The sequence below is a fragment of the Lithobates pipiens genome, unplaced genomic scaffold (assembly GCF_037356315.1).
Source record: "Lithobates pipiens isolate NorthernLeopardFrog02 unplaced genomic scaffold, aLitPip1_a1.2 Scaffold_25, whole genome shotgun sequence".
Classification (NCBI taxonomy): Eukaryota; Metazoa; Chordata; class Amphibia; order Anura; family Ranidae; genus Lithobates; species Lithobates pipiens.
This window is the reverse complement of record NW_027507787.1, coordinates 225,424,940-225,441,329: the sequence shown is the minus strand read 5'-3', so window position 1 is coordinate 225,441,329 and position 16,390 is coordinate 225,424,940. Positions and strand designations below refer to the sequence as shown.

At 43.6% G+C, this 16,390-nt stretch overlaps 1 protein-coding gene across 1 annotated transcript in view; it reads left to right on the top strand.

Moving 5' to 3' along the window:
* The window catches only part of LOC143929828 (alpha-2-macroglobulin-like), a 217,504-nt gene that overhangs the window by 160,179 nt on the left and 40,935 nt on the right, over positions 1 to 16,390 (top strand). The window contains exons 24-25 of the mRNA XM_077453804.1: positions 3,373 to 3,499; positions 15,155 to 15,276. Of these exons, the coding sequence (XP_077309930.1) occupies positions 3,373 to 3,499; positions 15,155 to 15,276 (249 nt within the window). The remainder of the gene's footprint in view (positions 1 to 3,372; positions 3,500 to 15,154; positions 15,277 to 16,390) is intronic.

Below are 16,390 nucleotides of genomic sequence, written 5' to 3'. Positions count from 1 at the left end.
GAGAGAATAAGTTCAGTGGTCGTAATCTTTCCTCATAACTAATATCCTCCAGACCCTTTATTGGCTTTGTTGCCCTTCTCTGGACTCTCTCCAGCTCCAGTACATCCTTCCTGAGGACTGATGCCCAGAACTGGACAGCATACTCTAGGTTCGGCCAGAGCAGAGTCTTGTAAAGTGGCAAAATTATTCCAAGAGTTTTGCAGGAAAAATAACCAGCTGATCATGTTTTTTTTCCTTACAAATAAGCACTGTATCAATAATGCTGTGCTGGTGAGGTATTTATAGCTATAGAAAAGCTAATGCTAAAGGCTAATCTGTGTAGCATGAAAGCAGCACTGACCAGGGTATGACCTGGGGTTTGGCCTGTTTCAGTACCAGCAGATTGATTGTATCCCCAGTGGAGCAAATTCTGAGCAATTCTCTTACGTCTAAAGAGAAGAAAATTATTTTTTGGCTTCAAAAGCTATGATTTATGAGAGGATGAGCAAGACTTGATGAAACCCAACAGAGAAATATTTTTTTGTATTGTGCAGATAGCCATCACAGTGCAGTATGATGAGACTGAGAGACTGAGAGACAAGGATTACAGTTCATCTGAGGTCTAATAGTTGTTATAATGCTGTCAAATTTTTGATGAAAGGCTGATAATCCATACTTTGGAAATCTGAGTCTAGAGCTTCCCCCTGTAGGAGCTACTGGTAATAGCATTGCACGAACGTGCAATTGTCATTTAAAGCGACACAGTGACGTATCGCAAAAAATTGCCTGGTTATTAAGGGGGTAAATCTTCCAAACCTGAAATAGTAAACAGGGACCTGGACAATGCACTACACAGTAGTGAGTGAAGGAGAGGGACTGGTGTCCAGGACTGTCACTCTATCCATCAGGGCCCCTGTGTACTGTGACATGCTGTGTATAGAGTGGGTGAGGGATCTCTCAGCATGCAGCCAGTGTTCTCCCATGTGTCAGACACACACACAGGCAGTAGACATGTACAAACCCACATTGCCAGGTGAACAACCCCCTCCCCACCTCCTAAAGACTTGTTAATGTCGCCTCACCTCCCCTCACAGCCAGGTATGATTCTTCCAGTATGCAGCCATGCATTCCAAGTAGGCAAGTTAGGGAGAGGGGGGAAGTGGAGAAAGTAGGAAGCTGCATACTGCACACACACTGCACACACATTTCTGGCTTCACAGGCTCATCTATCCATCACACATCCCTATAGACACAGTGCACTTGTTTCCCAATCCCTAACTCTGACAATCGTATCTATCCTCTATGGAGAGGGCAGAGGCTGGCTGTTACCCCCTTCCACACACACACACACACACACACACACACACACTCACTTTGTGATTGGGACAGGGACATCCATCTCTGCTGTGCACTGTCTGAGTGGAGACTGAAGAATGACTGAGAGAGCAGGGAAGTGTGTGCAGAGTGGAGGGGCAGATTGCGGGTGCCATAGACAGGCAGTGTCAGTCAGGAGAGAGAGACTGAGTCCCGGCCCACTTAAATCAGCCTTACCTAGCCTGGAATTATGTTGCTCAATGAGCTCAGGTCTTACTAATAAACCCCTTATTGGAAACTCACAGTCAGTCAGACAGTACACAGCACAGTGAGTCGGGAAACCGGAAGTGGTGCTGCAAAAAGCACCGCCCACTGTCTGGTCCCCGCCAATTAAAACATAGGAAAGGAGGCCATAGACAAATAAGTGTAGAGGGGGATGTTTGTGGATGCATTGCTTCCTCCCCGACCACTCCTTAAGCATGGGCAAATCAGCTTCCCAGCTTGCAATCAGCTGATTGCAGGCTGGGAAGCTTCCCATAGACTGCTGTGTGTCCAGCATCTGGACATTCTTAAAGTGACTTTTTTTTCTGAATAGCTTGGGGTGGGAGGTTGTCAGAGCCCGTGTGCAACCTATGGACAGGCTGCCACTGTTTGGAACCCTACCTAGAAGGGAAAGAACAATCTCTCAAAGGCTCCAAATTGTTTATCACCTCCCCAGCCACCCTTTTGATTCAGCCTTCCAGGGTTTGGCTAGGGCATGATAAATATTCAGGCTGGTTATTTGAATCTCCCTGCCTCACATTCCAGAAGCTTGTTCCAGAAGCAGGAGGAAGCAATAAAACTCCCAGCCTGTGAAACTCTGAACAGACCAGAACAAACGATCACTGCTCCCTTGTCTGCAAATGAGCCTAAAACTATAACAAGGCTAGCATCCTATGCTAGGGAGGTACTACACAAGGAATCAAATGTATGCTTAATGCATAAGGTTATAAAGTCAAAAAGTTACTTTAGGCTTAATGGAACCCCTTTACCCAGCTTCCCAAAATCCTACAGTTGTATCTGGTCTCCTGGAGCAAGCTCCATTTGGATCTGACCTGAAGATGCTACACAATTATTTTCCCATGCTTTCCACAGCCAAGGAAGTTTTTTGTGTTATTCAGAGGCACAGATTGGCTGTCCTTTGCCCAGACAGAACCAGTGTTGTGCCATATCAGGTATCAGCTCAGTTTTGTAAGGAACGCCCTCCAAAAAATATATAATTATTTAGTTACTAAAACTGTTTGTTTTAGGTGTGGTGCAAACAGAAGAACTAGTGAACCATTCTAACATAAGTTTTTGACATGCTCTGCTTTTTTTCTTTTTTTTTTTTCCACAAAATTTTTATTAAGATAAAGTAATCATACATAAAAATACAGGCAATGGAGTAGATATCGCATCAGAATATACATGACACAATAAGTCATCAAAGCGTAAATAAACAAATAATAGTTCAACAGCTGACTCCAGAGCTTAACCAATTCCCAAACGTGGAAAGAGTCACATCAAAGTTCTTATTTACTGGTACAGTTGAGTCTAGAAACAACCTGAAGGGTGCCTTAACTAGAAAGGAGGGAAAACTAAAGCATTCTGAGCCATCTAATGGGAAAGTAAATCAAGCTTTAATATATATTATGGGGAAAAGGAGGGAGGGTAGAGGTAAAGTTAGGGGAAAGGAATGACAATGAGAAGGGTATAATCTAGTGTATGAGAAGCATTTAGCCAGATTGTGAGGAGTATGCGTCAGTAAGTTTGAAACGACGCCAGTCCTGCCATGTTGCTGAAAATTTTGTGACTGTGTCATTGGATATGCTAATTAGTTCTTCAATGGTTTCGGTATTGTTTAATCTACGGAACCATTCCGCTATGGTTGGTACTGAAGAGGATCGCCAATGACAAGGGATGCATTGTTGAGCTGTGTTAATCATGATCATATTGAGGGATTTAAAGTAGCGTGTCCTGGGGATTTTGGTGTAGTGAAGTAGTGGTTCATTGAGAACAAATGCCAAGCCTGCTATAAAAAAAGTCTTATTTGTTTTCCAGATTCAGAGCACACTGAGCATCAGCAGTGACTTAGAGGAAATGTCATGTGAAGAATGTCACCACAGCAGCTGTATAGGACCAAATGAGAGTGAAACCTTCTCCTGGAAACTAAAACCCAAAGTTGTGGGTAAAATATTATGGGGAGAAATAGGTAAATGTGCTAAGAGTCTCTCTTCAGGCTCATCGGCCATCATGGAATTTATAGTAAAACATCTGAAATTCTCAGTTAACACATTTTATAATTTTATATAGCTAAATTCAATAAGGATGTGCTAAGTTTAATGCCACTTACACAAGGTCGGAAATTTCCGACAACAAATGTTCGATGGGAGCTTGTTGTCAGTAATTCCGACCGTGTGTAGGCTCCAATGAACATTTACTGTCGGAATTCCCAACAACAAAAATTTGAGAGCTGGTTCTCAAATTTTCCGACAACAAAACTTGTTCTCGGAAATTCCGATTGCAGTACACAATTCCAACACACAAAATTTCAAACATGTTCGGAATCAAGCAGAAGAGCCGCACTGGCTATGGAACTTCATTTTTCTCGGCTCGTCAAACATCTTGTAAGTCACCATGTTCGCGAGGTTTGGAATTTCTGACATTTATGCGACCGTGTGTATGCAAAACAAGTTTGAGCCAACATCTATTGGAAAAAAAATCCAGGATTTTGTTGTTGGAATGTCCTAGCATACTCGTACTCTTCGGACCAATGACTACTTTTCAAGTGATGAGCGGAAGGGGTTTCCTTGCTATGTTCACTCAATGCAGTTTGTATGTCTCACTATGCAACATTGAGACTCCCTCATCTCTGTATCTCTGCTGAGTGCTTTGCAGTGCACCTTCCCACAAGGTTCCAATCCCCTCACCACTGAAATGCTCTTATGTTGATATTTTAAGTGTTTGCTGTAGCTTACTATACAGTAGAGTAAAACCTTGTATTGTGAGCATAATTCGTTCCAGAAACATGCTTGTAATCCAAAGCACTCATACTGTATATCAAAACGAATTTCCCCATAAGAAATCATGGAAACTCAAATGATTTGTTCCACAACCATTTATTCATTCTTCCGTTTATAGTCCATATAAAAAGATTATAGCAATGTGATAGGTTGTGTAACCATAAAATGTCCAGCCACAGGGGGGCGCATGCGCGAGGCTCGACATGGCAGACGTTCTTCCATAGAGCTCCGCACTCCCCGCTGCTTTAACGGATCATTTATACCATCCTGAATCGCTGTTTTGCTCTGCTATCCACGGGATCGCCTAATAAAGCTCCGCTGTACCTCGCGGTATGGTACTCACGGGTCCCAAGGGCAAGAACAAGCCGAAACCCATCAAAGAAGCTCTGGCCCGGGCCTCCTCCAAAATGGCGGCGAAGGCCCTGGCGAAACACCACGTTGCATCTCCAGCCTCGGACAGCGGCGATGAGGAGGACACGGATACTAATATTAGCGGCTCCCCACCTCTACCCTCCACAGGTATGTCGCAAACTGCCTTCCTAAGTCACATGGAGTCTATGCTCCAGAAAGCCCTTAAGACTACCTCTGAACAGATCACTGACAGGCTTTCACAGGAAATTCGTGAAATAGGTCAGCGTACTGCTGACCTGGAAACAAGGGTGGATGATGTGGAACTCACCCTCCGAGAGCACTCGCAGGATCTCTCCATGCTCAGGGAGGAGAATGTCACCCTGCTGAAAACAGATCTCGTAGATCCAATTTACGCCTACGTGGCATCCCCGAATCTATTGAGGACATTCAGTCGTTCACCACTGCTCTGTTCCAGGAGCTGTCGCCCTCTCTCTCTATAGAACGTCTAGAGTTCGACAGGATCCACCGAGCCCTCACACGCCGCCAACCAGACGGTCCCCCCAGGGACATCATCATAAAGCTACACTTTTTCCGCACGAAGGAAGAATTGATCAACGCGGCCCGCAAGAAGGAGGAACTTATCTTCCAAACCCACAAATACCAACTCTTCTCTGATTTGGCTCCCCTGACCATCGCTAAGCGGCGCGCCATGAAACCCCAGCTCCAGATCCTGATGCAACATCAACTTAAGTACACTTGGAGATCCCCTTTGCCCTGCAATTTACCCACCTGGGTCAGCAACACTCATGCTCATCTCCAGAATCCTTACAACGGCTCCTGGAAGCACTTCACCTGACCCAGTCGGCCCAACTCCAGGAGACCGCGCTGCCCTGCACGCCAGCCCGAACGGCTGCCCACCCGTACTCGGCTATGCCTAAACGCAACGTCTCCAATCCAGCCTCCGTTCGTAAGGGGACTCCGCAACGACGATACGAAGACACCGTCCTCAGTCCGAAGGTCCGCACTCCACGCTGATTTGACTGCAGATGTCTTCTTTTTCATCCTCAAGGTTCTCTCAGAGTGCCCCCACCGTGTCCCTGTGTTACGGGACTTTGCAGTTGCCTTGCAACGAAGGTTTCTTCCCTCCGACTTCCTCAAGCTTTTTGTTATTCCACATGCCCTTACATTTTTGTTTTTGCTTTTTGTTTCCCTCTCGTTCTCCCATTTTTGATTTCTTTTTTCATTTTTTCATTTTTGAACCGCTATTTTTTATGTTTAAATTTCTGATTTACATCTTTTATCTTTTACTTTTTATTATCTTCTCACTGCTTTGGTAATGCCCTGTTGGATCCCAGTGATCCCTGTTATACTGTAAGCAGCCGGACCATATTCAGTTATCTCCTGAATTACACGTGCTCCACACGGAACTGCTGATAGGGGCCAGTTTTGTAAACGTATTCTTCTATTGGTTTTGTCTCTTTATAGGATGTGTGCGTTGGGGGGGGGGGGTTTGCCTCCGTCCCCCCCCCCTCTCTTTGCTTCGGTCCGCCCTTCCTCCTCAATAGTTCTTATTCTTTTTATTATGTTCGCTTTACATCTCCCTTTATTGCCTAAATGCCAGTTCAGTCCTTTCTGTCCTATGCTGTCAACCCCTTCATGTGGGTTTTCTGGGCTGCTGTACTCCCCTCTCCCCTCTTTTTCCCTTCCCCCTATCCCCTCCCTCTTCGCCCTTCCCCCTAGCCAATTTTCTCTTCTTCCCCGTTCTTGTTTGCCTTTTCCCTTTTCTTTTTTCTCACCTTCTATCATTTCTATCTTTGCTTCAGCTCCCCCTCCTTCCTACCCTTCTCCCCTCCTCCTTCCCCTCCCACCTTTCCTACTACCCTTGCTTCAGCCCAGGGGTTAATTATGTTAAGCCCATTCAACGGGGCTCTATACCGACTCGGTACTGTTTATGCTTACATACTAAGCTTACTTAGCCTGGTGTTTTCAGGATTACTGTTATGTTTCACATGTTAGCTCCTACAGCAGCGGGAAGTTGTCACTGCTCCCCCGCCTTAAGGTGCTCTCTCTCTTAGGCCGTTTCTGGTTGGCCGCAGAGCAAGTGCGCTATTTAGTTGGGCAACATCAACCGTACATTCCATTTCTCAACTTCAATGAGGTGCCCTACGCTTGTTTCACCATACTCTCTTTCCCTCTATCTAACTTTCTTTTCCTCTCTTTTCTTTCCCTCTCTCTCCCCACTCTCCTTTTCTGGTCAGGTGGTCCCATTGCCCTTTTATCCACTTATTAATGACCCCCCAGGTACCCTCCGATGGCCCCCCTGAACATACTCTCCCTTAATGTTAAGGGACTTAACTCTCCGCATAAGAGGGTCAAGGCCTTCCGCACCTTTGCTTCCCTGAAGGCGGATGTTGTCGCCCTCCAGGAGACCCATTTTTCTGCCCGTAACACCCCTGAATTTTTTAGTTCTCGTTACACTTTAGTTTATACTGCTTCTGCTGAATCTAAACACAGGGGCGTCCTACTGGCCTTCCACCAATCCTTACCCTTCACTGTTACTTCAGAAATTAAAGACCCTGCTGGTCGTTATCTTATCTTAACGGGCTTGCTACAAGAAGTGGAAACTACCTTCGTCTCCTACTATGCCCCTAATGTTAATCCAATCCCTTTTTTCTCTCATCTTCTGAGGGTGATTAAGTCCCATGTTAAGGGTACCCTAATTATGTGCGGTGACTCTAATTTGATACTTCACCCACATCTTGACAGATCACCCTACTCCCCAGGTCATTACTCCCCTTCATCACAATTACGTAGCCTCCTACAACAACACTCCTTGCTGGATACTTGGAGGGAGTGTAACCCGCTGAAGAAAAACTACACCTTCTATTCCTATCCGCACAACTCTTTCTCCAGAATTGACCATATCCTTGTCCCAATCGCCTCCTCTCCACTCTTGTTGCATTCCATCGTACACCCCATCACATGGTCGGACCACTGTGCTGTGATTACCACGTTCTCTTCACTAATACCCCGCCCTGACGCTAAAACTTGGTGCATGAATGAAGCCCTCCTAACAAATCAGTCCTATTGCCTAGACATCCAATCGGCACTCAACGACTATCTTTTACATAACTCGGTACCTGATGTTTCGTCGACCCTCCTCTGGGAAGCCCACAAGCCAGTGGTTAGGGGTACTTGTATTTCAGTTGCTACCCACCTTAAGCGGGAGAAGAAGGCCAGGCTCCCTCAGCTGGAGTCTGATTTTCAACACCTGTTCTTACAATTTCAGGCTTCCCCCTCTGACATCAATAAACAATTACTAGAGAAAACCAGACTGGAACTTGACCTTCTCTTGGCCGAATCTGCGGAAAAATCTATCCGCCGGTCTGGCCACAAGATATACACCAAGGCCAACATACCAGATACTTTTTTGGCACTCCGCCTCAGACGACCAGACCATATCTACACTCCGGTTAAGCTTCGACTGGCTAATGGTAACCATACCAGTAACCCTGTTAAAGTCCTTTCTGAATTTCGTAAGCATCTAGCTGATTTATATGAAGGACAGGGATCCTTTCCCTCCCGGGAGGCGGAAGCATTATTTCGGGATTTACCCATACCTAAGTTGCCTGACGCCAGTCGAGAGTCTATTGACAAACCAATTTCGGTCGATGAGGTGCTCGGAGCTATTAAAACACTCAAACCCCACAAGCGCCCTGGTCCAGATGGCCTTCCCGGCTTATACTATAAGAAGTTCGCAACCACTCTGGCCCCACTCCTTGCCAACTCTTTTGATGCCTTACTAAAACAACAATCCCTCGGTCGTGACTCTTTGACTGCCATCATTGCTATGATCCCCAAACCCAACACCGATCACACCATGTGTTCCAATTATAGGTCCATTTCCCTTTTAAATGTGGATGTGAAAATCCTAGCTAAAGTCCTTGCTCTGCGGCTAAACCCGATAATAGGTCGCTTGATCCACAAAGACCAGGTGGGCTTCATCCCCAGGTGTCAAGCCAGTGATAACATACGCTGAATCATCCTTCTACAGCACATAGCCAAAACCCGCAAAATTCCCATGCATCTCCTATCGCTCGACATCAAGAAAGCCTTTGACACAGTCTCCTGGCCCTGACTTCACTATATTTTAGGACGTTGGGGCTTTGGCCCCAATTTTCTACTTTGGATTAACTCATTATATACCCACCCAGAAGCTTTTATAAAATACTCCGGTTTTAGTTCCGAATACTTCCCCATCCGTAGGGGAACGAGGCAGGGTTGTCCCTTATCCCCTCTATTATTTGCCCTAGTAATCGAACCCCTTGCCGCCCTCATTAGATCGAACCCCAACATCCATGGTCTAGACATAGCCTCCACGTCCCACAAACTGTGTCTCTTTGCCAACGATGCCTTATTATTCGTCACTTCCCCACACATTTCCCTGCCCAATCTACTACAACTCCTTTCCCAGTTTGCTAAGATATCAGGTTTGGAAGTTAATCAAGCGAAATCCAAAGCCCTTAATGTATCCCTTCCCATGACCGACCTTCAACTCATACAAGCGAACTTCCCTTTCCAATGGTCCACCGCCTCAATCCCTTACTTAGGAATTAAATTACCCAGTGACCCCATCCAATTGTTCCATTCTAACTATACCCCAATGCTGAAATACCTGTCCTCCCTACTTACTACTTGGCTGCCCCTCCAGGTGTCCTGGCTTGGTCGCATAGCAGCTGTAAAAATGTCCCTATTACCTAAACTGCTTTACTTATACAGGGTCCTCCCGATCACCGTCCCGCCCTACTTCCATAGAGTGATTCAGAGCAGGGTTTATAAATATATTTGGGGTTCTAAGATCCCACACATCTCCAGATCAACTCTGCTCCGTAGTAAACTCAATGGGGGCCTGGGTGTCCCTAATTTTCAACAGTATTACCATGCTGCTCAACTTGCACAACTCACTCTCTATCACGCAAGGACTGAGATTCCCCTATGGGTCGTCCTTGAGGCAATAGATGCCCATCCAGTCTCTATCTCTAATCTCCTGTGGCTCCCTGCTCATGCTCGAGGTCCCCTATCTAACCCTTTGACCCAACACTCCCTCAAAATCTGGGACAAACTGAATAAACCGTTTCAATTACTCTCCCCACACTCACCTTTACTTTCCTTATTTGGCCAACCACTCTTTTACCCTGCCTTTGTCCAGCCTTCCTCTTTCCAGACGTGGTCTCGGGCTGGTCTGGAACGTATTCGTGACTTCATCTCCAATGGCACTCTCAAACCCTTCCCAGTCCTTCAGTCGCAGTTGAACATCCCCCCACGGGAACACTTCCACTATATTCAAATCACCCATTTTATTCGTACGCTCTTGGGCTCTCACAGAGTCCCGAATAAGCTATCTATGTTTGAGAACATGTGTGACTCTGATCCACATGCCCCAGGTATCATCTCCAATCTTTACGCTCATCTCACATCCCTTCCGTCCTCCCTTCCATCGTACGCTTCGGCCTGGTCTACAGACCTGTCCCTCAATCTGGATGCAGGCGATTGGGCGGAGATATGGGCAACCACTAAAATAACATCACAGAATGTGATCGCGCTGGAGGCTAGCTATAAGGTTCTCATGAGATGGTACCTCGTCCCGACCAGGATCGCTAGATACACCCCAGCCCACTCCCCGAACTGCTTTCGCGGTTGTGATTCCAGGGGTACACACCTCCACACATGGTGGACATGCCCGGTAGTAGCACACTTTTGGGGACTCATATTTCAAATGGCCTCTCTCCTGTTCAATACTACCCTCATTCCTGACCTGGCCATTGCCCTGCTTAATCTCCCTCCTCCCACTTTGTCTAGGGCGCAATTGCGTCTCCTTACTCAACTTACCACGGCCGCCAAGCAGACCATAGCGAAGGCTTGGAGGACACCACTGTTGCATATTGCGGAAGTCAAATGTAGGATAACCCAAGCCATGATCCATAGTAAAATTGAAGCTACAATTCTGGACAAAATTCCCCAACACCTCAAAATTTGGCGCCCTTGGGCAGATCACTACCTCCCCCACGACTTTGATAAACACCTTCTGGAGCCTTGATTTTGTGATGTTCTGCTTTTTTAATATTTAATTTTTGCTTTTGGGATCAGGAGATTGGGCTGTTCTCAGCCCCCTAGGCACCCGTGGACCACCTGGCCGGAACCAGCTCCCCTTTTCTTTTACCCCACCATCTTTCTCCATCTCCTCCTTCACTCCATTCTCCCCTTTCTCTTTCTGCTCCTCTTTCCCCCTTTCCTTATCTCACTTCTATTTCTTACCCCTCTTTTCCCATTCCTTAAAATGTGTTGATGATGTAGCATTTATGTCTTCTTACATCTCCGTTACTGTTGCCCAGCTTGCTCGGGCAGAGTCTCTCCTCTCATTGGCTGACCCAACAATTTCTGAGCCTATAATCTAGTGACATGAACATGTTCATTGTTTTATTTTCTTTTTTGATACGCGATTCTATTGTAAGCCAAAACGTAAACCACTATGTGTGCACTAGTGCACATTTCCTCTATTTTCCTTTATCTCCCTCTGCAACAGCTCTGCTACCAATGTCAGTTCCTTGCAAATGATTGTAACAGTATCAATACCATTTGTACTTTTTGCTTGTTGTCAATAAAAATTTTTGAACAGAAAATGTCCAGCCACAAATTGCAGCCTCCACAAGGGGATTAGAAGCAAAATCCAGCAGGAGCTACAGTAGATAAAAGAGAAGAGAGGCACCTCTAAGTGTAGCAATATGGTTACATTTAATGAAGGTACAATATTTAGCAACTCATATGGTTGAAGATTAAAACAGGCACATCTAAGTATGCAGGCATCCAGGGTAAAGCTGTTCACGTGGACCATCCTCCGCAATCCTGATCGGGAAGACTACCCTGCAGTAGAGCGACCTGAAAGTGAGGCTTGAAACGCTCGTGGAGTGCAGCATGGAAGGGATGACCTTGATGGCGGTGAGGAGGACGGTCTATGTGGACAGCTTTACACCAGATGTCTGCATACTTAGATGGGCCTGTTTTATTCATAAACCATGTGAGAATTTAGAAATTTTTCAAACAATTGCTAAATGTTGCACCTTCATTAAATGTAACCCTATTGCTACACTTATGCCCCGTACACACAATTGGATTTTCTGACAACAAATTTTGGATGTGAGCTTGTGTGTATGCTCCATCGAACATTTGTTGTCGGACTTTCTGCCAACAAATGTTGACTAGCAGATTCTCAAGTTTTCCGCCAACAAAACTTTGTTGTCGGAATTTCCGATTGTTTGTACACAAGTCCGACGCACAAAATTTCACTCACACACTGCCATTTTCTGGGCCATGTAGCTCCCCCCCCCCCCCCCCCCCCCCGAGAACATCTGATAAATGTAATGCTTTTTATTAAAATTGCTGTTACAGTCTTTGTTATGGCTGTGCACCCTGGTGTATATGAGGTAGATGAAAAAGTAGATGTGGTAATGCACGTGGTCCGAATAGCACCAGTTGCACAGCTCCCGATGTACACAGGACAATGTTTTTTGGCACACTGACTTATGAAGAATAAGGGGTTTGTGGGACTTTAAATGAAGTGCATGTATATGCACCTCTATCCCTAAATATGAGAATAAGATGAAGGGTTAGTGGAACTTTAGATGAGGCACATGATACCCTGTTTAAAATGTATTGTAATGTTTATTGGCATAGATAACATAGCATTACGCATTCGATTTGATTGAATAATAATATCCTCTTTATTCATAATGACATAAGAGCAATATATATATACCTATACACCTATAGACAGCATAATGACCCATTGCAGTAACCAGTGGTGTATGCCACTAGTACTAAATATGATAATCAATAGAAATAAAATAGGTCAGTGTGGAAATTGAAGAAATTGAATGTATATTAAAGACATGGTAGCATCTAATAAGCTTGATGCGTTTCATGGATATATTCCACTTCTTCAGGAGAAGACGCACAACTGAGGGTACTAATATAATCTAGTATTTTACACAGAGGGCAAGAAAAAAGTAAGGGCAGGAGGAAAAGGAGTATCCACCTTGGGTACATCCATAAGTGTATAAGTGTATATACAGTATATATATATATATATATATATATATATATATATATATATATATATATATATATATATATATATATATATATATATGATGAATAATGTTTTTTTTATATATATTATTAGCACTGTGTAGAAACACCATTTATGTTAGCAGCTACTTAGTTTATTATTTATTTTAGTTTGCGCATTACTACTTTCACTTGGTGTATATATATATATATATATATATATATATATATATATATATATATATATATATATATGCACATATAATGTAGCGCTCGTATTTTATTTTTGCCTGCTAGTTATGCAGTGTTATACTATCATAGTGTTATATCTTGGTATATCTTGGTATTTGACACCATCTAGTGGCCTAAATGTGAAATTGACTTCAATTATTTTCTTTTCATGAACATGGAGAAATATTACAGGAAGTGACTGTTTGATTACATTTTACAAGTACCTACCTATAGGGTTGCCACCTGTCCAGGATTCACCTGGACAGTTCAGGTTTTGAATCATGTGTTTCAGTCCACTTGAAACCTGGACACAATATTCAGGCATTAATGTAGCTCAGAACAATGAGGGTGAGAGGACACTATGCAAGCCAAATTACTATTCTCCCTGGAGCGTCCAAAGGTGTCCTAGGTCTTTTACAATCCTTTATAGAATGCAAAAAAAATAATCCTTTGCTGTGCACCACCGAGTGTTCGGGTTTGGCTTGAAGAAAAAGTGGCAACCCTACCTACCTACCCAGAATACAGAGTGACCTACCCAGGAGCACTCAGTACTGAACTGCATGCTGGGTAGGATATAAAAGGACACACGTGGCCATTTTCTCTCTCTTCTGGAAGCGTGGCCTGCCTGCAGGGACCTGTGAGGAGGTCTCTAGAGTGCGCGACCTACAGCCACTGTGGAGCAGAACAACTAGAGACTCTGCCTTATACCTGTCTGCTGGAAAGACTGTGTGATCGGAGCAGGAAGGATCCAGAGACACCTTGCAGAGCAAAGCAGTGTGAGGGCGTCGGCTGGCACGAAGCAAGACACAGTGTTGTTGGGACATGTAGTCCCACAGAGGAGATCTTATTCAAAAGCACTGAGTTTAAACAGGCCTCAAGCCTACCCTTCACTGTACTACTGACACTGTGTTATTCAAAGCCAACTACACCGGAGGCAGTTACAGGTGTACTGCACTACAAGAATAGTTCTAACATTCACCTTACTTTAATCCTTGTTTGTTCAACAGTTGGATAACAATTACTATAACACAAATAGCTAGCAGAAGACAGAAGACTACAGATTGCATTTCTCATTGCAAGGCCTTGCATCCTATTAATGCTAAGAGGGACTGCATTATAAAGTAGGGGTAGCTCCCTAGTGAATGTGTTGTACTTTATTGATTAACTTTGCATTCCTGTGGTTACCAATGTGTGCTGGAAGTGGGAAGGTGCCCAAAGTTAGGGCATTAGTACTGTGAGCATTAGTCCCACTTGTAGACACACTCTCATGGGTTATCTAAAACAACTTTATGTGTTACCAACTGTTGTGAATACCTATTGTGCCGTTGCATTACGTTTGTGTGGCAGTGCAAATACTGCAATTACTATTTTATATCAGTTCCAGTAAAAATACGTTTCTGATTAAGAACAATTGGTCTGGAGTGTTGTTCCTTCTCCAGCACGTGGAAGATCGGATACCCAGGTAACAACAAAGGTATACCATTGTTATATTGTACATTGTGGGGTTATCCTTTACTATTATCTTCACACCAACATTGCACCACAGCTGTGTCAAGGGGATTGAGCCAAGTCATTGGGGGTTTAATAGCAGAGTGCAGGCCCAATCAAATTCAGCAACTCCTTCGGTGGTCAGTGATATATATATATATATATATATATATATATATATATATATATATATATATATATATATATATATACATAGATATATGTATGTATGTATTGTTCTTATGTCATTGTTATGTATATAGATGAAATTACTATTATGCAGTCAATTCTAATGTGTCAATGTGTGTTATCTATGCCACTAAACATTCCAATAAATGTTAAACTACATATCATCTGCCTCATCTAAAGTCCCACTAACCCTTCTCCTTATTGGTGGCTGACTTATGAAGATCAGTGCTCCCTGTGACTGTAATGCAACCTTGTGCTACCACCTTCTATCTTATATATGTGTATGTTTTTGGTGGGGACCAGGAGGAAACCGGGGGAGAGGTTAATAATGTAGTTCAGTGTTTTGCAGAATGTGGATAATGCTAGTGTTATACTGTATAAAAGCTACATTAGATAGTGTATGTTTACTAGTAATGAGCATCTATGCTTCCTTATAGGAAAAATAAACATCACAGTGAAAACTGAGGCCCTGGACACAAAAGAGTTGTGCAAAAACAAGATCCCAATTGTCCCCAAGCAAGGAGGCACGAATACAATTGTCAAGTCTTTACTTGTTCAGGTCAGTATGCATCAGACAATCTTTATTCTATAGCGTCTGGAGACTCTAGAACGTTTCCCACCTTCCTTTTCACTTATGTCCATACTTTCCCATGCTGTTAAACAAAATCCAGCTAAAATTGTGTTGCAATTCTTAAGGACATGGTAGGATTTGGGTGCCATCAAAGTTCAACTTAAACAAAGCCATCAGCACACAGACCTCCATTTGATAAAGATATAAAGCTTATTCACATAGTAAATATTTTTTCTACTGGAAATTCGTTTTGTTGTCCAAAGAAAATGACAAAATAGCATTTGATGTGAAGCCATAGCTTGTATTTCATAAAATGTAAGGGAAGGAAAATCCTCTGCAGTCTCCACTATAAATCCTGGATCCCTAACACTTTCCCCTATTATATTGATGAGACAAAAAACGTGCCATTATGTAGTTAAGGTATAATTTAAAGGGGATTCAAATTAAATAGCTAACATTTTTGTTGTCACCATTATACAACATTTTACATGCTGTGGCTAGATGTGTTGGGTCACGTAAGTCAAATTGCCGAAAGATCACAGTCGGTCAAAGGTATACAAAAATTTGCAGCATATGGTGTAGGGTAGGTGGAATTGGCGCTGCTAATGTGAAATGTTCTCTAATGTGTCAATAAAATCATACACAACTGTAAAAATAAATAAAAAAGCAAAAAAGCATAAGCAACCATAAAAAAAAACACAACACTCTGAAGCAAAAGTGCTAAGTGTAACTATACCATAATGCAAAGTGGTAATGTGCAATGATACAATGTACAAAGTGCTACAGTGATGTATGTGTAAACATGATAACATCAAATAAAGTCCATAAATTCAAATAAAAGTCCATCAATTCATATCAGAAAAAATGACTTCAGTAATAATATTTAAGTGCAGTAAGTGCTGCCAAACGTGCATTCAATCGGGCAGTAGCTACGTGTCACACTCGTGCCCCCCTCTTGTGCTGCACTCCCTGGCTCCCCCCTATGGTTCGGCCTAATGCGTTTCATCATGAAGATGTCATCAAAGGCAGACGTCTTTGTGATGAAACGCATTAGGGGGCCATTGCGTCATTACGTCACATCCGGTTTTGGTCTCTTGTAAGC